This window comes from Bos taurus, chromosome 12, assembly GCF_002263795.3.
Source record: "Bos taurus isolate L1 Dominette 01449 registration number 42190680 breed Hereford chromosome 12, ARS-UCD2.0, whole genome shotgun sequence".
Lineage (NCBI taxonomy): Eukaryota > Metazoa > Chordata > Mammalia > Artiodactyla > Bovidae > Bos > Bos taurus.
The window spans coordinates 70052666-70076304 of NC_037339.1; the positions used below are offsets into that span (position 1 = coordinate 70052666).

At 41.7% G+C, this 23639-nt stretch overlaps 1 protein-coding gene across 1 annotated transcript in view; it reads left to right on the top strand.

Moving 5' to 3' along the window:
* LOC784305 (ATP-binding cassette sub-family C member 4-like) overlaps window positions 1-23639 on the top strand; it is a 251837-nt gene that overhangs the window by 67276 nt on the left and 160922 nt on the right. Inside the window, exons 8-12 of the mRNA XM_059892172.1 lie at window positions 368-376; window positions 3222-3303; window positions 8393-8584; window positions 18757-18851; window positions 19073-19159. Of these exons, the coding sequence (XP_059748155.1) occupies window positions 368-376; window positions 3222-3303; window positions 8393-8584; window positions 18757-18851; window positions 19073-19159 (465 nt within the window). The remainder of the gene's footprint in view (window positions 1-367; window positions 377-3221; window positions 3304-8392; window positions 8585-18756; window positions 18852-19072; window positions 19160-23639) is intronic.

Consider the following 23639-nt stretch of genomic DNA (forward strand, 5'->3'; position numbering starts at 1 on the left):
CTCCTTCTATACAGCACCATTGATAAAACATCTAGGTTAAAGGTGAAAAGTTTCTCCACAGTGGGGGACACCCAGAGAGGTTCACAGCGTTACATGGAGAAGAGAAGAGGGAGGAGGGAGTTAGAGGTGACCCGAATGAGATGAGGTGGAATCAATATTGGAGAGAGTGGGCTAGCCAGTAATCACTTCCTTATGTGCACTCCACAACTGGACCACTCAGAGATGTTCACGGAGTTATACAGAGAAGAGAAGAAGGAGGAAGGAGACAGAGGTGGCCAGGAGGATAAAAGGGGGGAATGAAAAGGAGGGAGACAGATCCAGCCAGGAATCAGTTCCCTAAGTGTTCTCCACTGTCTGGAACACACAGAAATTCAGAGTTGGGTAGAGTAGAGACGGGTTAGGGAGGAGACACAGGCGACCTGGTGGAGAAAAAGGAGAGTCCAAAGGGAGAGAGAGCAGTCAAGCCAGTAATCTTGCTCCCTAGTGAAAAATGGGTACTGAAGATTGGGTTCTTAAAGGTACAAAATTGGTAACAAATACATAAAAGCAAAAATTAAAAATCTAGAGTAGAGTTTGGAATTTCAAAAATACAATGTTAAAGAAAAGAAGAAGGAAAAGAAAGAGAGAAAACAAAAGCAAAAACAAAAACAAAGAAAGTCGCAAAAATTATAAAGAAAATATAGGTACAAAATTGATAACAAATACCAAAAAGTATAAATTAAAAACCTAGAGTAGAGTTTCGAATTTCTGATATACAATGTCATATAAAAGAAGAAGAGAAAGAAAGAGAGGTAGAAAAAAAAGTCACAAAAATTATATTAAAAAATATAGGTACAAAATTGATAACAAATACCAAAAAGCTAAAATTAAAAATCTAGAGTAGAGATTGGAATTTCAAAAATACAATGTTAAAGAAAAGAAGAAAAAAAAAGACAAGGTCACAAAAATTATAAAAAATATATATATGAAGTTTGCTTTAAAAAATTAGGATTTTTTTTTTTTTTTTTTGCAAAGTAATATTAGGTTATAAAAGTGAAAATTAAAGGAATAATAGAGGACTTAAAAATTTTTTAAAAATTAAGAAAAAAGAAAGAAAGAATGATCATAAAAATAGTAAAAATATATCTAGGACTTTCTCTGGTTTTGTTGTGGGTATTGTGGGGTCAGTTCAGTTTTGGCTAGTTCCTTGGTCTGACTTATATTTCTCAAGATCTATAGGCCCCTTCCTATGTAGTCAGTACTAACCACAGGGTTTTAATCTACTGCCTGTAGCTTCCAAGGCGGTTCCCTCTGTTATAGATTCTTCTGTTTGCTGGTCTCTTCAGTGTCTGATTTCCGCCCTTACACAAAGGGGACAGTGGTGGACACTTTTTTTTTTTTTTTTTTTAAGGCTCACTTGTTCAGTCGCTCTGTGGGGAGGGAGGGATGCTGCAAACAAATAACACTGGCGTGTGCTCACAGTGCCTCAGCCACACTGTGTCTGCCCCTGCTCACGGTGCGTGTAGCCTCCCTGCCCACACTGCTCAGGCTCTAGGTTGCTCCGCTGGGAACCATCTGTGGCCGGCCCTGGGCTGTTTGCACCTCCTGGGTCAAAGCCGCTCAGGTTCAGGCACTCGGGTAGTCCTCAGAGGCACAGACTCGGTTGGGCCTGTGTTTTGTGCTCTTCCCAGGTCCGAGCAGCTCAGGTGATGAGGTGTTTGGCGAGCTCGATTGCTGCAACTTATCGCCTCCCTGCTGCTCGGTTATCTAGGTGTACAACCGGCGTACCTTCTCAGGCGGATGTTGACCGTCCAGACCCCCAGGAAGTTTTAGTTGGCAAAAAAGCCTGCTTAGAGTTTTATAGATAATGTCTGTCTGGGGCTGTGATTGCCCGCTTCTGGCTCTGGCTGCCTGTCACCGGAGGGGGATGGTCTGCAGCAGGCTATCTCTGTTCAGTCCTTTGTTCTGTGCGCAGGCCTGGTGGTGTCTTAGGTTAGGGTTGGCTTTTCTCATGGTAGATATCCCACAGTCTGGTTTGCTAGCCCAAGTTAGTTTGCTCAGATAGCGCTCGGGGTATTCAGGCCAGATCCTTACTCTAAGCGATGCAGCCCACTCCGCGCCTCCCTGCCCAGCCCCCGCTTGCTAGTGGCGTGTGCAGGTGTCCGCACTGCTTCTCCGCTGGGGGAGTTACCGTAGGGCTCACAATCTGCGGGTTTTAATTGTTTATTTATTTTTCCTCCCTGTTATGTTGCCCTTTGTGCTTCCAAGTCTCGGCACAGATTCGGCAGTGAGAATGTTTCCTGGTGTTTGGAAACTTCTCTCTTTTTAAGACTCCATTCTCGGGACGGAACTCCGTCCCTCCCTCTTTTGTCTCTTTTTTTGTCTTTTATATTTTTTCCTACCTCCTTTCAAAGACTTGGGTTGCTTTTCTGGGTGCCTGATGTCCTCTGCCGGCATTCAGAAGCTGTTTTGTGGAATTTACTCGGTGTTTAAATGTTCTTTTGATGAATTTGTGGGGGAGAAAGTGTTCTCCCCGTCCTACTCCTCCGCCATCTTAGCTCCTCCCCCTGTCATAATACAATCTTAACAACATTGTTTTGAATAAAGACAACTTAGTGCTATTAGAGCCATCTTACAGAAAAAAACTGCACAGACTTTTTGGCCAACCCATATTGAGAATGACTTCTTTATATAAAGTGCTCCTTTGCTTGCTGAGCATTACTGAGATTCTTTATCAAGTGAAAATGGAGAGATTAGTGGAGATTCAAATTATTTGAAGGGCCAGGTCTGCCATATACCTATGCTGCTCCCTTGTAGAGATAAATGAGATATAGCCAAGGGTAATAGTGAAAACTTATAAATGATTAAAAAAGTTCACATACTGACACTTTATAAAGTATATTATTTTAATAAGTTAATATGCGTCATGAAGTTTTCACTTCATGCAGATGCCTTGTCATTTCACCTACTTAAAATCTGTGGGTGTCTAAAGTCATGTCAGTGTGGGAATCTGGTAAAAGAAGGAGCCTACCTAAAGGCAACTAAAGCTTCTTCAAACTCCCGAAGAGATATGATTGGATGAAAAGGCCTCCAGGACAGGATGTCTTAAAATAGGCAGGAGAAAATGTGGGTTAATTTGCATATCAATGAGTATTATATTATTTTCTCCATTTTCTGTAGCATTTGGCTTTACTTTATTGAAATGGGTATGTTTTTATAAACTTTAATTTGCAGGAATCAAGAACCCCAACCCTACAAGGCCTTTCCTTTACTGTCAGACCTGGTGAACTGTTAGCTGTGATCGGACCTGTGGGAGCAGGAAAGGTAAGTTGTGGTGCCTTTCGGCAGCTTGATGCAACACCACAGTCCCTATTAAATTCTCAGAGTTGAGCCCAAAGCTGTGTGTACAATGTTTTTTTTTTTTTTTTTTTTTAAACAGGATAGTTTATTAGAATTGAATAATAGTAAAATAATTGCAGTGAAATCCACTTCTGCATTGCCTCAGTTTTGGTCCCACACATCCATCTTGATTCTCAGAAAGTTTTACATGTACACAGTGTATTAATTCCTTATAATTTATAATGTCATATAAGAGATATTTGGTAAGGATTACAGTGATTGCCACGAAACTTGCTGAGAAGAGCGTGGAGAGGCCTGGCATAGTTTTCTCATGGGCACAGGAGTCCTGGACAGTCACTGGAGGACCCAGGAACCTTCTGAGCCAAAGTATAAGTTCGTTCCACAGAGGGATCTATAAAGATTTACTCTCTTGAGAAGTTTTTGTTAATTGTCACACTTGTGAAATCTCCATGATGATTATAGTCCCTATCTTTGGGCTCATTAAAAATGCTGTTCTATTGTCCTAGGTTTACATTGTTTTAATAAGTCATCCATAGTCATTTTTTAAAATTTATTTTTTCATTTGGAACATAATTGCTTCACAATGTTGTGTTAGTTTCTCCTGTACAACAACCTGACTCAGCTGTGAGTATGTATATATATATATATCCCCTCCCTCTTGAGCTTCCCTCCCACCCTCCTCCCATCCCACCCTTTTAGGTCATCATAGAGCACTGAGTTGGACTCCCTGTGCTATATAAGCAGCTTTCTGTGCTGAGCTGTGCTTAGTCACTCAGTTGTGTCCAACTCTTTGCTACCCCAGGGACTGTAGTCTGCCAGGCTCCTTTGTCCATAGGGATTCTCCAACAGGAATACTGGAGTGGGTTGCCATGGTGTCCTCCAGAGGATCAAACCCAGGTCTCCTTCCTAAAACAAGAACAATATGATGTTAGGAAGTGTTCTAATTTCATTATTTTACTTGTAGCTGTCCAGTTTTCTCAGCACCACTTATTGAAGAGGCTATCTGTTCTCCAGTGTATATTCTTGCCTCCTTTGTCAAAGATAAGGTGTTCATAGGTGCATGGGTTTATCTCTGGGCTTACCATACTGTACCATTGATCTGTATTTCTGTGTTTTTTTTTTTTTTTTTTTTTTTGTGCCAGCACCATACTGTCTTGATTACTATAGCTTTGTAGTATAGTCTGAAGTCAGAGAGTTTGATTCTTCCAGCTCTGTTTTTTGTTTTTTCCTTTTCTTCTCAAGATTACCTTGGCTATTTAGGATCTTTTGTGTTTCTAAACAAATTGTAAAAATTTTTGTTCTAGTTCTGTGAAAAATGCTATGGGTAATTTGACAGGGATTGCATTGAATCTACATTGCTTTGGGTACTATAGTCATTTTCACAATATTGATTCCTACAGTCCAAGAACACAGTGTATCTGTTCGTGTCATCTTTGATTTCTTTCATCAGTGTCTTACAGTTTTCTTCATTTTGGTCTTTTGTCTCCTTAGATAATTTTTTCCCTAAGCATTTTATTCTTTTTGATACAATGATGATTGGGATTATGTCCTTAATTTTTCCTTCTGACTTTTTGTTGCTAGTAACACAATTTTTTTTTCCTTTGAGAAAGACCTTTACTAGTTTTATTGGCAAGAAGACAGAACTTTCCTTTAGCATCCATTGCAAGAATGTCTGCCTCTGGTTTACCTCTTTTTTTTTTTTTCTGCTGCACCTGTGAGGTATGTGGGATCTTAATTCCCCAACCAGGGATCAAAACCATGCACCTTGCAATGGAAACACAGAGTGTTAATCACTGTACCAGCAGGGAAGTCCTACCAGTGGTTTTCTTATTGGGGAAGGACTTTTCTTTGACTTTTCATGCTGCTATAAGGAAAACAGTTTTAACTAGATGTATCTAGAACAGCATTTCTCTAGGTGTGTTCCATGAAACTTTTATTTTACAAGAAGGTATCATGGCCACATAAAACTGGATAAATGCACATTATGTTTTCCTTCTTGGTGCTTCATGTTGTACAGTTGGAAACAGCTTTTTGGGAATTTGGACATCTCATTAAAGGAAATTATTTATGTGACAGCTGTTCAGGATGGACAGAGACATGGGGACTTCGTTTTCTTTTTTCTTTTTTTACTTTACAATATTGTATTGGTTTTGCCATACATCAACATGAATACACCACAGGTATACATACAGTGGCCCCTCTAGGAAGTCTGGAGGTTGCAAAGGCTCTTCCAGGAAGCTTTGTGCATTTACTTACGTGACTTTAGTTGGTCCCATCAGTGCATGTGTAGTGAAGGTGCAGCCATGTGCTGGAGCTAGAGATTCGAATGTGAGCAAGACACTGATGCCTCTGCCTTCCAGAGGCAACCAGGTTCCTGGGTGAGACAGATACACAGGCAGATTATTTCAGCTTAGTGTGATGTGGACACAGACATACCACATCTATGTGTTGTTAAAGATTTGAAGTAAATATGCAGCTGTCAGTTCAGTTCAGTTCAGTTCAGTCGCTCAGTCGTGTCTGACTCTTTGCGACTCCATGGACTGCAGCATGCCAGATCTTCCTGTCCATCACCAACTCCCGGAGTTTACTCAAACTCATATCCATTGAGTTGGTGATGCCATCCAACCATCTCATCCTCTGTCATCCCCTTCTCCTCCCGCCTTCAATCTTTCCTAGCATCAGGGTCTTTTCAAAAGAGTCAGCTCTTTGCATCAGGTGGCCAAAGTATTGGAGTTTCAGCTTCAACATCAGCCCTTCCAGTTAATATTCAGGACTGATTTCCTTGTGGATGGACTGATTGGGTCTCCTTGCAGCCCAAGGGACTCTCAAGAGTCTTCTCCAACACCACAGTTCAAAAACATCAATTCTTTGGCGCTCAGCTTTCTTTATAGTCCAACTCTCACATCCATACATGACTACTGGAAAAACCATACCCTTGACTGGATGGACCTTTGTTGGCAAAGTAATGTCTCTGCTTTTTTAATAAGCTGTCAGGTTTGTCATAACTTTTCTCCCAAGGAACAAGTGTCTTTTAATTTCATGGCTGCAGTGCCCATATGCAGTGATTTTGGAGCCCCCAAAAGTAGTCTCTCATTGTTTCCCCATCTATTTGCCATAAAGTGATGGGACCAGATGCCATAATCTTAGTTTTCTGAATGTTGAATTTTAAGCCAACTTTTTCACTCTCCTCTTTCACTTTCATCAAGAGGTTCTTTAGTTCTTCTTCACTTTCTGCCATAAGGGTGGTGTCATCTGCATATCTGAGGTTACTGATTATTTCTCCTGGCAATCTTGATTCCAGCTTGTGCATCATCCAGTCCAGCATTTCTCATGATGCACTATGGCATTTAAGTTAGATAAGCAGGGTTACAATGTACACCCTTGATGTACTCCTTTCCCTATTTGGAACCAGCATCTGTACTTGGTCTGAAACAACAAAATGTGGAAATCTAGATGTGAGAAGTGTACACAAGAGAGTGATGATTTCCTCTAGGATGGACTTTTGCTCTTTGGACACAACTCACTTCAGAGTTCTTTTAATAATAATATTTGGATATATTCTTCACATGTAGCTTTTTAATAATAAGTGTTTGTCAAGTAAAGGATACCTGGATGCAGAAACAACTACACTAAACATTGGTTACATGAAATACACATTCTGCTGGGCTTCTCTGCTATCTACATTATTGACTATGCCAAAGCCTTTGACTGTGTGGATCACAATAAACTGTGGAAAATTCTGAAAGAGATGGGAATACCAGACCACCTGACCTGCCTCTTGAGAAACCTGTATGCAGGTCAGGAAGCAACTGTTAGAACTGGACATGGAACAACAGACTGGTTCCAAATAGGAAAAGGAGTACGTCAAGGCTGTATATTGTCACCCTGTTTATTTAACTTTATGCAGAGTACATCATGAGAAATGCTGGACTGGAAGAAACACAAGCTGGAATCAAGATTGCTGGGAGAAATATCAATAACCTCAGATATGCAGATGACACCACCCTTATGGCAGAAAGTGAAGAGGAACTCAAAAGCCTCTTGATGAAAGTGAAAGTGGAGAGTGAAAAAGTTGGCTGAAAGCTCAACATTCAGAAAACGAAGATCATGGCATCCGGTCCCATCACTTCATGGGAAATAGATGGGGAAACAGTGGAAACAGTGTCAGACTTTATTTTCTGGGGCTCCAAAATCACTGCAGATGGTGACTGCAGCCATGAAATTAAAAGACTCTTACTCCTTGGAAGGAAAGTTATGACCAACCTAGATAGCATACTCAAAAGCAGAGACATTACTTTGCCAACAAAGATTCGTCTAGTCAAGGCTATGGTTTTTCCTGTGGTCATGTATGGATGTGAGAGTTGACTGTGAAGACGGCTGAGCACCGAAGAATTAATGCTTTTGAACTGTGGTGTTGGAGAAGACTCTTGAGAGTCCCTTGAACTGCAAGGAGATCCAACCAGTCCATTCTGAAGGAGATCAGCCCTGGGATTTCTTTGGAAAGAATGATGCTACAGCTGAAACTCCAGTACTTTGGCCACCTCATGCAAAGAGTTGACTCACTGGAAAAGACTCTGATGCTGGGAGGGATTGGGGGCAAGAGGAGAAGAGGACGACAGAGGATGAGATGGCTGGATGGCATCACTGACTCAATGGACATGAGTCTGGGTGAACTCCGGGAGTTGGTGATGGACAGGGAGGCCTGGCGTGCTGCGATTCATGGGGTCGCAAAGAGTCGGACACGACTGAGCCACTGATCTGATCTGAACATTCTTAGCTAGTCTTTTCTGAGTATAATTTTTCATTTGGGGGAAACTGTGAGCAGTTTAGGTTGTTATAGTATTATATTAATGTTCCTTATCAACCATTAGTTTTCCATGGACCAATAGGATTATTTTCTTTTTTTTCTCAATTGCAAGGGCTCTACTTCATCCTGTTCTAAAAGAAAGGGTTCTATAGTGTATGGAGTACGACTGTGGGGTCTGCTGTGCTACAGGTCTTGTTCTATCCTGAGTGCTGCCTGTTCATGTGTGTGGGTTTCCATCTGTTTCAGTCCTCACTGTTAGGTGCTGTGCTGGGGGAGCTGCCCCCAAGCCAGGGGAAGGTCAGCGTTCATGGGAGGATCGCGTATGTTTCTCAGCAGCCCTGGGTGTTCTCAGGAACTGTGAGGAGTAACATTTTATTTGGGAAGAAATATGAAGAGGAACGATATATAAAAGTAATAAAGGCTTGCGCTTTGGAAAAGGTGAGTTGCATATACTCAAATTTCAAATAATGATAGTGTTGGTTTAAACTACAGGGTTTGTTAAAATTTTGTTTCAAATTTTGAAAGATTTTTGGGTAAATAAACACATGTAACCCAGCTGTTTCAATGCCAATGTGATAGCAGCACTTACAGAATGCCTTTAGAAAGTAGTGGGTGGTTGTTTAATTTTATAATGTTTTATTCACATTTAAATTTCTTTCTTTAATGAACGATTATCAAAATTTGCAGAAATAGTGTAGTGTAATGAACCCTCATGTACCCACCCCCAGCTTTAGCCAAGATCAGCTGGTGGCCAGTCTTGCTGCATCTCTACTCCTGCCCCTTGCCAGCCCTACCCCGACCCCAGAGTATTCTGAAGCAGATTCTAGACCTCAGATTAGTTCATCTGTAAACATATTATTAGTTTTTGGTACAAGATAGGATAGCCTTTGGGGAAAAAAACCACCACATTATGTCACCTGAAAAATAGCTAAAATTCTTGAATATCATCAAGCTTCTAGTCTGTGTTTACATGTTGTTAATCATATCACTGAGAAATCTCTTTTAGCATTGTTGAAATCAGACTCTGTATGGGGTCTGTCCATTGCATTTGGTTGATGCTTTCTTGCTCTGTTTCAGTCTCTAGGTTTCCCTCTCTACTTCATTTTTGACTTGTAGTTTATTCTTTAAAGAAAATTGAATGCTGTAACATTTCTTTTTAATACTGCATCTTTTACTATGGAGAGGTTGTTTTCAGGAATGGCCCTGAGTTTCACAGGAAATGGCAAGACAAAATGTTTAACTGTACTTTGGGATATAAATTAGTGAATAATGAAAACTAAACTTAACTGATAGGAGAATATAATTTGGCAAAAAGAAAGAAAAATTTAAATACTGATAAATACTATGTTACTCTCTTGGGTTAGAAAAATCAGTGAATAACAATGTTAAAGGGCTTCCCCTGGGGTCTGTTCAGTGCAGTCTGGACCTCTGACTTCTTTTATACTGTGAATAAAAGGCTGGGACAGACTTTCAAAGGTGTGGGAGTTGAAGGCTCCAGACCCACTTTCTGAGGAAATAGTAATTTTGTTTGGACAGTGGCTTGAATTTCATGGATTGTATCAGGTGAGTACCATTATATGATGATGTGGACAAACAGAATTGTTTGTTTAACTCTTGTTTCTTTCTCCTGGGTTATTGTTAATGGATGATTGTGCTTTTGCAAAATGATGTCATTAGCAGTAATGAACTAGATTTTTATTAAATGATATACATACTGTGTAAGAAAATAAGAGGGAAAGCAAATGTAAGACAGTGAGACAATATCTCTCATTTATTGAGTCCATGCGGCAATCTGTTTTCTGTGTATCATTCATATGTGCACACATGTACACACATAAAAAGAAATATGAGTTATGAATCTTTTTACCAGTGTCTTTGGTGTTTTATAGTTGGTAAAACTGAGGCTTGGTGAGAAGAAATGACTCATCTCAACACTGGCAGCTCAGGTTCAGGGCTGTTTAAGCAGGACTCTAGACTCCACAGTGCTGTGCTGCCTTTCAATTGAGGAAGTTTATAAGGAACAACTTATTAAAAAATTCGGTGATTTATGAAAATGGGATGGGAAATAAATAGATTTCAGGCATTTCATAAGAAATAGGTTAATAATTACCTTAATCAAGTTAAATTTTTGATGTCCAGGTCAGGCTCCAAAGACCCAGGCCACTGTGTGGCTATTTCTTTTATGACCTCACCTTTCTGGGAAGCTCAGCCTTATCTTTTCCCCCACACTTGAGCATCTCTGGAGAAGAGCAGGTGCTGGGACAGTGGCTGCCATTCAGTATTTTCTATGGGAGCCGATGGTTTGCTGCAGCCACGTGGAGTGACTGGACCAGTAATGAAGGCAGTGTCCTGGGGCTTCACCCAGCCTAGGGCATGTGTGCAGCACAGACTCTGGTGGGAAGGGGACCTGCTGGACCAGCCTGCACAGTGATTCTTCTGTATGTTGTGTGATTTTAAAGACACGGACCACTCTCCTGTTTTCTGTGTGGTTGGGACATGGAGTTGGGGCCCCTTGTGTCCATTTCCTCCTTGGCAGGAAGGGAGGGATCGGAGAGCAGTGTCCTGACCACAGCTTTGTCACTTGCTCACTGTCACTCTGGACATGTCCTGTTACCTGCCTGGACCTCTGATGTATCTGCAGCAAAACAAGGACTCTGGATCAGAGGGTATCCAGGAGGTTTTGTTGCTGCTCTGAAGTGTCATCTGTGACAATGATTAGCAAGAGGTCAGCAAGGTTTTTGCACCTGGGAACCACCTAATGAGACTCTTTGCTTATCTTTTTTGGAATCCCTGTATCAGTGGATGGGGATAATACTTTCATAGATAATAGGTGTGTCCTAGAACTATTTTGACCTGTAGTTACAGAAACTGTATGTGTAGTAGAAAAGGCTTGGCTTTTGGAGAGAAACAATCTGAGTTATTAACTCTGGGTGTTTATCTCAATTTCTTTTCTTATTGAATGCAGGGAGAGATGGGATTATTGTAAATGCTACAGGTCATGCATGTGGAATGCAAACATGCCAGTGTTTCAGTAAATGGTAGCTATTTTTACTATTATAGCCCTTTTCTCTACAAATATACATATATATAAATAAAGATTTCTTCTCACTGTTTTCCCTAACCCCACTGCCCCCAAATCCTGGAAGAAAAAACAGAAAAAAGTAAATTTTCTTGTATTACATATGTTAATTACAACATCATATATTATACTAGATTTAATTGAAGTAAACATTTAAGTTCATTGAGCTGAAAACATTTCTATTAATATGATAAAATAGGGAGAAATGAAGTAATCACAGTGGCAACATCAATTCAGACTGATGACATGAAATTCAAGGCCCAGGAGTCAGAGGCTCAGGAATTGAGTCTGTTTCTCCGTTTGCTAGGTGCATGATTCTTCATCTGTAAAATAGAGATAATAATACTATCAACCTCATAATGTTGTTTTGAGAATGAAATGCAGGAGTGATTTTAAAGCACCTGATTTCTAGGGACATAACAGGCACTTTATAAATGTTAGAATAATTTTGAAAAAAAATTAGCTCTTAATTATAAGCTCAGTTTTTGGTAAAACACATCCATAAAATATGACATGTAAGAAAGAAGATATTTGAATATTTAACTTTCATTATTTAAGTTTATATTTATGTAGGTGCCCTATACATAGTACATTATGTAAAGGCATTCCTCAGAGCAGTGATGTGACCTCACTTAGTCTCAGTTTCCTCATCTGTGATGTGGGGCCAGTACTTCCTGTGCAGCTTGTTGTGAGGATTAGAGATAAACAGCATCGGGGTCCACCACAGATCTTAACCTCCAGGAGCTGAGAGACACCGTGTGCATGTGTACAAATGATGGACCAGAATAAGACAGTCCTTCATGGGAGATGAGAGATGTAAACAGAAAATTAGGAAACCAGCAGGAAGAGATGAGTCCAGGATGGGTTCATGGGAGAGTGTGTTTGCGCTGAGCCTGGAAAAATGGGCAAGATATTGACAGGCCATGAGAGGAAGGGCAATCCCAAATGGAAGAAAAGCTGTAAGAAAGGAAAGATGTCTGCCGTTTGACTCTGGAACCCAGCCTTCCTCTGTCAGGGCCTCATTATTGGTTTCAACAGTCTACTGTGTGTTGTTTCTACACTAAGTCTCCACCATCAGTGAAGGGCTCTTCATGTTCTTCTGGATGGATGGCATCAAGAATCAACAGCACCATTTCATAGTTTGCCCCTAGTTTGTGTGTCTGCTGTTCAGTGAGAATTGGTTAAATTTAACTTAGAGGAAAATAACGTGAATAAGAAAACCTTCCTGTCAGTGGGAGGAACTGTAATATATGCTCAACTCAGGCTTTTCCCTTTAACCTAATCAGAAAATGGTGGCTGGGAATTAACCTGACTTGGATTTTACTTCAAATCTTGTGAAATGTTTTTCTTATCTGTAGTGTGTCCATGAATAATTGTCAGAGTAATTGTCATGCTAGCAAAGTAACGCTCAAAATTCTTCAAGCCAGGCTTCAACAGTATGTGAACCGTGAACTTCCAGATGTTCAAACTTGATTTAGAAAAGGTAGAGGAACCAAAGATCAAATGGCCAACATCAGTTGGATCATCAAAAAAGCAAGAGACTTCTAGAAAAACACCTCCTTTGGCTTTATTGAGTACACCAAAGCCTTTGATTGTGTGGATCACAACAAACTGTGGAAAGTTCTTCAAGAGATGAGAATACCAGACCACCTTAACTGCCTCCTGAGAAATCTGTATGCAGGTCAAGAAGCAACAGTTAGAAATGGACATGTAACTGTAGACTGGTTCCAAATTGGGGAAGGAATATGTCAAGGCTGTATATTGTCACCCTGTTTATTTAACATATATGCAGAGTATATCTTGCAAAACACTGGGCTGCATAAAGCACAAGCTGGAGTCAAGATTGAAGGGAAAAATATCAGTAACCTCAGATATGCAGATGACATCACCCTTATGGCAGAAAACCCCGAGGAACTAAAGAGTCTCTTGACAAAAGTGAAAGAGGACAGTGAAGAAGTTGGCTTAAAACTCAACATTCAAAAAAAAGAATGTCATGGCATCTGGTCCCATCACTTCATGGCAAATAGATGGGGAAACAGTGGAAACAGTGAGAGACTTTATTTTTCTGGGCTCCAAAATAACTGAAGATGGTGAATGCAGCCATGAAATTAAGACACTTGCTCCCTGGAAGAAAAGCTATGACCAACCTAGATAGCATATTATAAAGCAGAGACATTACTTTGCCAACAAAGGTCCATCTAGTCAAAGCTATGGTTTCTCCAGCAGTCATATATGGATGTGAGAGTTGGACCATAAAGAAAGCTGAACACTAAAGAGTTGATGCTTTTGAACTGTGGTGTTGGAGAAGACTCTTGAGAGTCCCTTGGACTGCAAGGAGATCAAACTAGTCAATCCTGAAGGAAATTAGTCCTGAATATTAATTGGAAGGACTGATGCTGAAGCTGAAACTCCAGTACTTTGGCCACCTGATGCAAAAAACTGACTCATTGGAAAAGACCCGGATGCTGGGGAAGATTGAAGGCAGGAGGAGAAGGGGATGACAGAGGGATGAGATGGTTGGATGATAACACCAACTCAATGGAGATGAGTTTGAGCAAGCTCTGGGAGTTGGTGATGGACAGGGAAGCCTGGCGTACTGCAGTCCACGGGGTCGCAAAGAGTCAGACATGACTGAGCAACTGAACTGAACTGTCAGAGTCAACAATGTACTCGAAGTCCTCCCACCAGACCTGGAGAGAGAGTGCTTGTTTCTTATGCCCTGACTGTGCAAAATGGAGGAGTGGATTCAGGTGCCTTTTCTAGAGTGTGATTGAAATTGCTGTGCTACAATGTGGTGCTGTTTTGAGAAAGAAATGAAAACAACATAAAATCAAAGCATAAAAGCTAAGTGGAACAGTTTGCGAAGACTGTCAACAGTGAAACAGAGGCCAAGTAAACAGTGTGTGTGTATGAGGCTGGGAACCTATCTTAAAATGGCCTGTTGTTTTTCATTAAAGCCAAAAAGATTGGGATGATAATTTCTTTTTTTTTTTTTTTTGGGATGATAATTTCTGAGCTCTACAAAGAAAGAAGGTGAAATAATGAATTTCCACAACAGAGCTATTGCTGCCTTTCATTGGATGCACTCCGAATGAGCAGGGAACCTGTGTGCCTGTATGTCTTTGTGGCTGTCAGGGAGGGTTATGATGGAGACAATCTCTTTCTTTTTTTTTTGGTCACATGCTTTGCATATTGTGATCCACAGTATGAGCAGAGTCCCAACAATGTTGGCTTGATGTGAAAATAGGTCTCAGTCACCAATAGCAAGTTACAATCCATTCGTGTCCTTTTTTTATATATGGAAGGTGATCATATGTGTGTTTTGATTCTCACAGCATCATTGAGTTTAGTGACTCTTGTTTCCGCAGCACATTCTGTAGAAGAGGAAAGTGAGACTTAGGGAAATCAGAAAACTTCTTATCCTGGAGACCCTACTGTGCCACTTGCTTTCTGCCCAATTTGCTAAAGTAGAGACAAAAGAGGGCTTTATCTGCAGAAAGGTACTGCTGGGCATCATAGATTGATGCCTGACGGGTCTAGTAGATAACAAACTCCCCCAAGACTCTGTTTGTCTGTGCCAGGATCTGTCCAGTGGTAATTACAGGCAATTTAAGATTTGTAATATAAAACTGTGTAACATAAACTTTGGTTGTTATCTTGTCATTTGGGGATGTTCTTATTATCTTCCCCCCACCCCCACCAGGTACTCTGATTTGTCTATTTAGTTCTTAAATAATGTTAAATTATAACTTTTGATAGATTCCCAGATTCTCAAATAGAAACTTCATATCCTTCTTAGCTTTGAGTTTTTCCTGCTTCCATGGACAAGAATCTACTTAGTCCAGCAGTTTTTCTTGGTGTCCCTTGAGCACACTGTTTCTTTCCTTTTGATTTCTCATGCCCAGACTGTTCTGTCTTTTTTTTTTTTTTATGCTTCACTTTATAGCAGTTTTAGGTTTATAGAAAAATTGAGCAGGCACTGCAGAGTTCCCATACACTCCATCTTCTGGTTACTCCTCCCCTCAGTTTTCGCTATTAACATCTGCATTAGTGTGGTACATTTGTTACAATAGATGAACCAAAACCAATACATTATTATTAACTAAAATCCACACTTTACATTAAAGTTCATTTTTTTAATTGTACATTTCTATGGTCTTTGACAAATATGTAATGTCATACTTTCACTAGTATAGTGTCATACAGAGGTTTTACTACCCTAAAAATCTGTGCTCTGTGTCTTTATCTTTCCTCCTCACTCAACCATTAGTGATCACTGATCTTTTTCATGTATTTATAGTTTGCCTTTTTCATAATGTTTTAGAGTTAGAATTATACAAAATGAAGCATTGTCAGACTGGCTTCTTTAATTTAGTCAAATGCACTTAATATTGCTCCATATCTTTTCATGGCCTGATAACACATTTATTTTTATTGCTAAATAATATCCCATGGTATGGTTGCACCTCAGTTTGTTTCTAAATGGAGCTAGTGAAGGCCATTTTTGTTGCTTCTAGTTCTTGGAAATTATGAAAGAAATTGATATGAGTACTGAGGTATAGGTTCCTATGTGGACATAAATTATCAGTTCATATGGGCAAATATCTAGGAGAATGATTACTAGATCATATAGTAAGGCCATGTTAAACTTTGTGAAAAAAGTGCCAAAATATCTTCCACAATCACTGTGCCATTTCACATCTCATTAGTAATGAATTATAGTTCCTGTTGCTCCACACCCTCTTCAACATTTGGTGTTTTCAGTGTTTTGAATTTTAGCCAGTCTAATAGGTATATTGGAGAAGGCAATGGCACTTCACTCCAGTACTCTTGCCTGGAAAAATCCCATGGACTGAGGAGCCTGGTAGGCTGCAGTTCATGGGGTCGCTAAGAGTTGGACATGACTGAGCAACTTCACTTTCACTTTTCACTTTCATGCATTGGAGAAAGAAATGGCAGCCCACTCCAGTGTTCTTGCCTGGAGAATCCCAGGGACGGGGGAGCCTGGTGGGCTACCATCTATGGGGTCGCACAGAGTTGGACGTGACTGAAGCAAGTTAGCAGCAGCAGCAGCAGCAGCAGCAATAGGTATATAGTAGTATCTTGTTGTTTTGATTTGTAATTCCCTAATGACATTTCCCTAAAGCCTTTGACTGTGTGGATCACAATAAACTGTGGAAAATTCTTAAAGAGATGGGAATACCAGACCATCTGACCTGCCTCTTGAGAAATCTGTATGCAGGTCAGGAAGCAACAGTTAGAACTGGACATGCAACAACAAACTGGTTCCAAGTAGGAAAGGGAGTATGTCAAGGCTGTATATTGTCACCCTGCTTATTTAACTTATATGCAGAGTACATCATGAGAAACGCTGGGCTGGAAGAAGCACAAGCTGGAATCAAGATTGCCAGGAGAAATAACAATAACCTCAGATATGCAGATGACACCACCCTTATGGCCGAAAGTGAAGAGGAGCTAAAGAGCCTCTTGATGAAAGTGAAAGAGGAGACTGAAAAAGTTGTCTTAAAGCCTAAAATTCAGAAAACGAAGATCATGGCATCTGGTCCCATCACTTCATGGGAAATAGATGGGAAAACAGTGGCTGACTTTATTTTTGGGGGCTCCAAAATCACTGCAGATGGTGATTGCAGCCATGAAATTAAAAGACGCTTACTCCTTGGAAGGAAAGTTATGACCAACCTAGATAGCATATTCAAAAGCAGAGACATTACTTTGCCAACAAAGGTCCATCTAGTCAAGGCTATGGTTTTTCCTGTGGTCATGTATGGATGTGAGAGTTGGACTGTGAAGAAAGCTGAGCACCAAAAAATTGATGCTTTTGAACTGTGGTGTTGGAGAAGACTCTTGAGAGTCCCTTGGGCTGCAAGGAGATCCAACCAGTTCATCCTAAAGGGGACCAGTCCTGAATGTTCATTTGAAGGACTGATTTTGAAGCTGAAACTCCAGTACTTTGGCCACCTGATGCGAAGAGCTGACTCATTGGAAAAGACCCTGATGCTGGGAAAGATTGAGGGCAGGAGAAGAAGGGGATGGCAGAGGATGAGATAGCTGGATGGCATCACCGACTGAATGGACATGGGTTTGGGTGGACTCCGGGAGTTGGTGATGGACAGGGAGGCCTGGTGTGCTGTGGTTTAGGGGGTTGCAAAGAATCAGACATGACTGAGTGACTGAACTGAACTGAACTGAATGACATTTCTGTCAAGTATCTTTTCATATGCTTATTTTTTCTGTTTCCATTTCTTGTGCTGATCTTGTCAGTCTACCACTTGCCTTAAGTATCACTGTGGAAGACACAGGTCAGGTATTATCTCTTCAGAGAGAGTGGGAAGCTGAGGCTGAGATCAGTAAAATGTTTTGTTTAAGACACATTTACTCCTTGATAAAGTAAGACCTGTGCCTTCACCAGCCTGGGCCACCAGGTCTCACCTGTGCCTCTAGCACAGACCTTCACACCTGCATGTCCAGCTGCACTGGGACACCACTGGGAGGTCATCTCAGCTTGTCCACAAGGGAAGTCTCCTAAACCTACATCTACCATCTTCCCCAATTCAGTAAATGGAGACCCTGTCCTTCCCCTTCCTCACCCCAGAAACCATAGTCCTCTTCTCTTATAGCCCACACCTGTCCCGTCAGCAGGTCTTCCAGACTCCACCTTCCATATGTGTCTGGAGTGTGACCCTGTCTCTCCATTCCTGCTGCTCCCACTCTGGTCCTGGGCACCATCATCTCTCACCTAGATTATTCCAGTAGCCTCCTTGCTTGTATCTGCCCTCACCTTTCTCCCATTATCGTCTGTTTTCTACAATGTGCAGGACTGATTTCTTAAAAATCAGACCACATCACTCCTCCTTTATTGGAGTGACCCCAGGCTCCTCCTTCTCTGTCTCTGCCCTCACTCCCCTCATTCCTACTCAGCTCCACTCTCCTGTGTCCTTACTTGTCCTGAACCCCTTGGGCATCTCCCCCGTGGCCCCTGCACCCGCCCCTCTCTCTGTGAGGAGCAGCCTCTCCAGGTCTGCCTAAGCGCCACCCCCCTCCCAGATCTGCTCACACCCACTCTGAGCAGAGCCCTCCCACCCTAGTGTGGACTCACTTCCCTCCTTCAGTCTCCATCCCCTTGAGCCCGCTTCCTTTTCCTTCTCATCCTCAGTACTTGTGCTCAGGTTAATTTTACATGTCGTCCGTCTCCCACCATGGAAAGAAATTCTGAGACTTTGTTTCATGTGTACAGAACGATGTCTGCTGTATAATCAATGCTCACTAAATACCTGTTATAATGGTCAAATGCATAAATGCTGTGAAAAAAATATACAATTAAAACACATTAACATTCCTGAGTTTTTTTTTTTTTTTTTTAATGTTCAAAGTCACAATTTAGTTGCTATGAAAATAAGCACACTGCTGCTGATCAAACACTTTTATGAAGTACTAACACTGAAGGGCTAAGATGGCAGGAGGACAACACATTTTAATTCTTTGTTTTTTTCCCTTTTCTCTTTCCATGTAGGATTTACAGTTTCTGGAAAATGGAGATCTAACTGTCATAGGAGACCGAGGAACCACACTGAGTGGAGGGCAGAAAGCCCGGGTCAACCTTGCAAGGTAAATGGCATTTCAGTTGTCATCCTGCCCCTCCTTCTCCATGGCTCCTAGTGGAAGTGAGCATGCAGACTCTGCTCACTGGGTGGGCCTGTGTGAAGCAGGGTCTTGGCTCTTTCCCTAGGCTCTTGGAATGAACATACAGTTTTTGAACACTGTCATGATTCATAGACGGGACTCAAAGAGTGTGAAGTGTCCTCTCTTGACATCTCTCTGTTTTCTAGAGCTGTGTATCAGGATGCAGACATCTACCTCCTGGATGATCCGCTCAGTGCAGTGGACACAGAAGTCAGCAGGCATTTGTTTGAACAGTGAGTTTGCTCCTGTTTTCTATCATTTCTTCTTTCCAGGAACCCTGTAGAGACCAGGGAAGAGAGCCCAGGAAAGCCTTTGTACTTTGGGAGACTCAACTCGCTCTGCCTGGTGTCTCTCTCTTCCCTCCCTTCCCTCCATAGAAGATCCATCATAGAGAAAATTTGCATCATGCTGAGGTCAGGGCAGGAAAATACAGAAGGTGCTTCCAGTGTGCAGAGGACAGTGGGGTCTGTGCTTTAGGGAGTAAGGGATAGATGGGAGATTTCCTCCTGCTACTTGTAGTTGCTGAATCCAGACCCTAGGGATAAGAAGGACTATGAATAGGGTGGTCTGGTGGCATAGTGGTTAAGAATCTGCCTTGCAATGTAGTGGACATGGGTTTGATCCCTGTTGGAGAACTAAGATCTCATATGCCATGGAGTAACTAAGCCCATGGGTCACAACTGTTGAGCCCGCATGCTCCAGAGCCTGCACACCCAGCTTGAGAGTCTGCATTGCAACAAAAGATGCTGCATGAAGTGACTAAGGCCTGACACAGCCAAAAAAAAAAAAAAAAAAAAAAAAGTCTAAAAAGAAGAAAGATGATGTACGCTTTTTAAATTGGAGAATGGGACTAGGTGACCTGCTACTTGGCTGCCAGTTCTTTTCCTCCATCATTTGTTTAAGGCATGTTAAAAGTGAAGATTTTAGTACTGACATATGACTTCTGTGGAAAGGCCTTGTTGGGTTATTATGCTTGTCATTCCGTTGATTTGAAATTCTTACTAAAGTCTAGAATTTCAAAGTGATTTATTCCTCACCAGCATATGGCCTCAAACATTAACATTGCTTCATTGATGCTTAGTAGAATGAATACTTAGACCCACATGTAGGGTCAACTTGAATTTGAAACTAGGTATCTAGAATCTGGCTTAAGTCCTGACTCTCACTTTGTGTTTATGGAATTTGTTGTTGGTAGTTCTTGTTTGACCACTGAATCCCTGAGGTAGAAAAACTCTGATGCTTTTCTGTGTATAATGTGTCCTAATACACGCTGACTGAGACCTCTGCTGGAATCTAGATGGGTCTTCTTGAAAGTCTCACAAACTTGCTTATTCTGAAGCAGCATTCACATCTACTCCATCTTGCTGTTGTTCACCTTGGTGAAGCCAACGAGTCCTTCCAGCTGCACTTATTAAAGGCCTGCTGTGTGCCCTGAGATCGATGCCCTTAGAGATGTCACTTCACAAAACCTCTTAGTTTACAAAGGAGGAGGGTCAGCCAGGAGAGGGTAAGGACCCACACTGGGCAGAATTAAGGGAGAATAGGATGCTCAGCTCTCATTCCTGCCTGTAAGGAACCTGTCTCTACGTGGAGTTTGTTAAGACAGAGGGTTGAGGAAAAGGTCAGCAACTCAGTTCAGTTCAGTCACTGAGTCGTGTTCGACTCTTTGTGACCCCATCGACTGCAGCATGTCAGGTCTCCTTGTCCATCACTAACTCCCAGAGTTTACTCAAACTCATGTCCACTGAGTCAGTGATGTCATTCAACCATCTCATCCTCTGTCATCCCCTTCTCCTGCCTTCAGTCTTTCCCAGCATCAGGGTCTTTTCCAATGAGTCAGTTCTTTGCATCATGTGGCCAAAGTATTGGAGTTTCAGCTTCAGCATCAGTCCTTCCAATGAATATTCAGGACTGATTTCCTTTAGGATGGACTGGTTGGATCTCTTGCAGTCCAAGGGACTCTCAAGAGTCTTCTCCAACACCACAGTTCAAAAGCATCAATTCTTTGGTGCTCAGCCTTCTTCACAGTCCAACTCTCACATCCATACATGACCACTGGAAAAACCATAGCTTTGACTAGGTGCACTTTTGTTGGCAAAGTAATATCTCTGATGTCTCTGCTTTTTAATATACTGTCTAGATTGGTCATAGCTTTTCTTTCAAGAAGCAAGTGTCTTTTAATTTCACGGCTACAATTACCATCCACAGTTATTTTGGAGCCCCCCAAAATAAAGTCTGTCACTGTTTCCACTGTTTCCCCGTCTATTTGCCATGAAGTGATGGGACCAGATACCATGATCTTAGTTTTCTGAATGTTGAGGTTTAAGCCAACTTTTTCACTCTCCTCTTTCACTTTCATCAAGAGGCTTTTTAGTTCTTCACTTTCTGCCATAAGGGTGGTGTCATCTGTATATCTGAGGATATTGATATTTCTCCCGGCAATCTTGATTCCAGCTTGTGCTTCATCCAGCCCAGCATTTGCATGATGCCCTCTGCATATAAGGTGACAATATATAGCCTTGACATACTCCTTTCCTGATTTGGAACCAGCCTGTTGTTCCATGTCCAGTTCTAACTGTTGCTTTTTGACATTTAGAGGGTTTTAATATAGGATAGTAAGTGCTGAGTGAAAGCAGAATTGGCAGCTGGAGGCTTTCATTGAAACTGGAAAGCTCCCTTTGCCCAGAGCTGGGCGGGAAGTGCCATGGGTACCTGCAGGCTGGGCAGTTGTGTGGAGGCTGAGAGGTGGACCCAGTCCTTTGCTGAAGGAAGAGTAGAAGCTCAGGTATGGAGGGAGGAGGAAGCAGAGCTGTGAGGAAAACAGCAGACATGTCCTTGCCTGGAAGAGGTGGGGTATTTGGCAAAGAGAAGCTATTTGGAAATTCTCACTGTCAGGTCCTATGTTAGTTTGCTGGGGCTGTGTCCATCCAGGTTGCTCTCACAGGAGACCAGAGCCTGGGAAGCTTAGAAATAACAGGAGTTTATCTCATAGTTTTGGAAGCTGGGAAAGTCTAAGATCAAGGTATGGGCAGTTTAGTTTCTCCTTAGACCTCTCCACTTGGCTTCTGATAGCATCCTCCTCACTGTGTCCTCACATGGTCCTCCCTCTGTCCACGTGCACCCCTGTGTCTCTGTCCTTATGTCTTAGTCTCCTCTTCTAAGGACACCAGTATGATTATATTTGGCCCACCCTAATGGCCTCATCTAACTTAAATACCTCTTGGAAGATCCTGTCACCAAATTCTAAGGTGCTGGAGGTTAAGACATCAGCGTATACATTTGTAGGGGAAATAATTCATTCACAACTCACAATTCATGCTACTTAGCAAAGCAAAAAGATTTCAGCAGAGTTAGCAGTGTGTGTATATGAGAGAGAGACATGTAGGGGCAGCTCTAAGCTCTGGATACAAGGAGCTGGTGTTCCACATCCACTAGCAGGGTCATTGTACGAGTTCTACCAAAGTTTGTATGTAACTTGTGCTTAGTATTGGGGTGATGAAAGAGCTCTGGAGATGAGTGGTGATGATGGTTACACAGCAATGTAAATGTACTTAACGTTACTGAGGTGTATACTTAAAAATGGTTAAAATGGTAGATTTCATATTACATGTATTTTGCCACACAAAAAATGCACAGCAGTACTGACTCTTTCAAAGTAAGAGAGCAGCACAGCTGACGCTTGGCATGGCCTCCAGCTCTCTGGTCTGACCCCCTTTCCTACCTCTCCTGATCATGGCTTTGATGAATTTTCCCTTAGAGAAATGCTCGTGTCTTGTCATGAGTTCAGTGATGGCTCTAGTACTGTGGCAGAGATTCCCCACCCTCCACTTCTGGCATCTGAGTAGTTAGCCCTCCCTGTTCTCAATACCCTACCATGAAATCACAAATGTCTGTCAGTCTGTCTTGTGTGCATCTGCACAAATTCTCCATCAGTGTAAAAGAGAGATTCTGCTGACTATTGTTTGCATCACAGGGAGGGAGGAGACAGAGTTCTGATTGTCAAGTGTCACTGTGCTATCACAAAAGCTCTCCCAAGTTCTTTTCTGAACCCAGGATGTGTTTATAAAGTCCTCTCAACATTTTGGATGTAATGACTCTGGATGTGCACTTGATAGAAGCAAGCTTGTTAATTAAGACTGTCCTTTGCTAATCAGAACCACATTCTCTGGGGAAACTTAGGGCAGGGAGCATGAATGCAATATTTAGGACATCACTTAGCAGCAACTGAGAATGTTCTCAGTGAGTTAGAAAATTGGATGGAGCATTATGCTATGAGAGATGGTGGTTGTGTTGAGCTTAATAATGGGGAGTATTTTGTATTAAAAGTGAGTGAAATATTTCTACTTCCAGTACTTGGCCACCTCATGCAAAGAGTTGACTCATTGGAAAAGACTCTGATGCTGGGAGGATTGGGGCAGGAGGAGAAGGGACGACAGAGGAGAGATGGCTGGATGGCATCATTGACTTGATGGACGTGAGTCTCAGTGAACTCCGGGAGTTGGTGATGGACAGGGAGCCTGGTGCTGCGATTCATGGGGTCGCAAAGGTCAGACCACGACTGAGCAACTGATCTGATCTGATCAGTTAAGTTTAGTTTTTCATTATTACTAATTTATATCCAATATACAGTTAAACATTTCGTCTTGCCATAAAAGAGAGAGATGAGTCTTTTCCAATGAGGTCAACCTCTTTGCATGAGGTGCAAAGTACTGA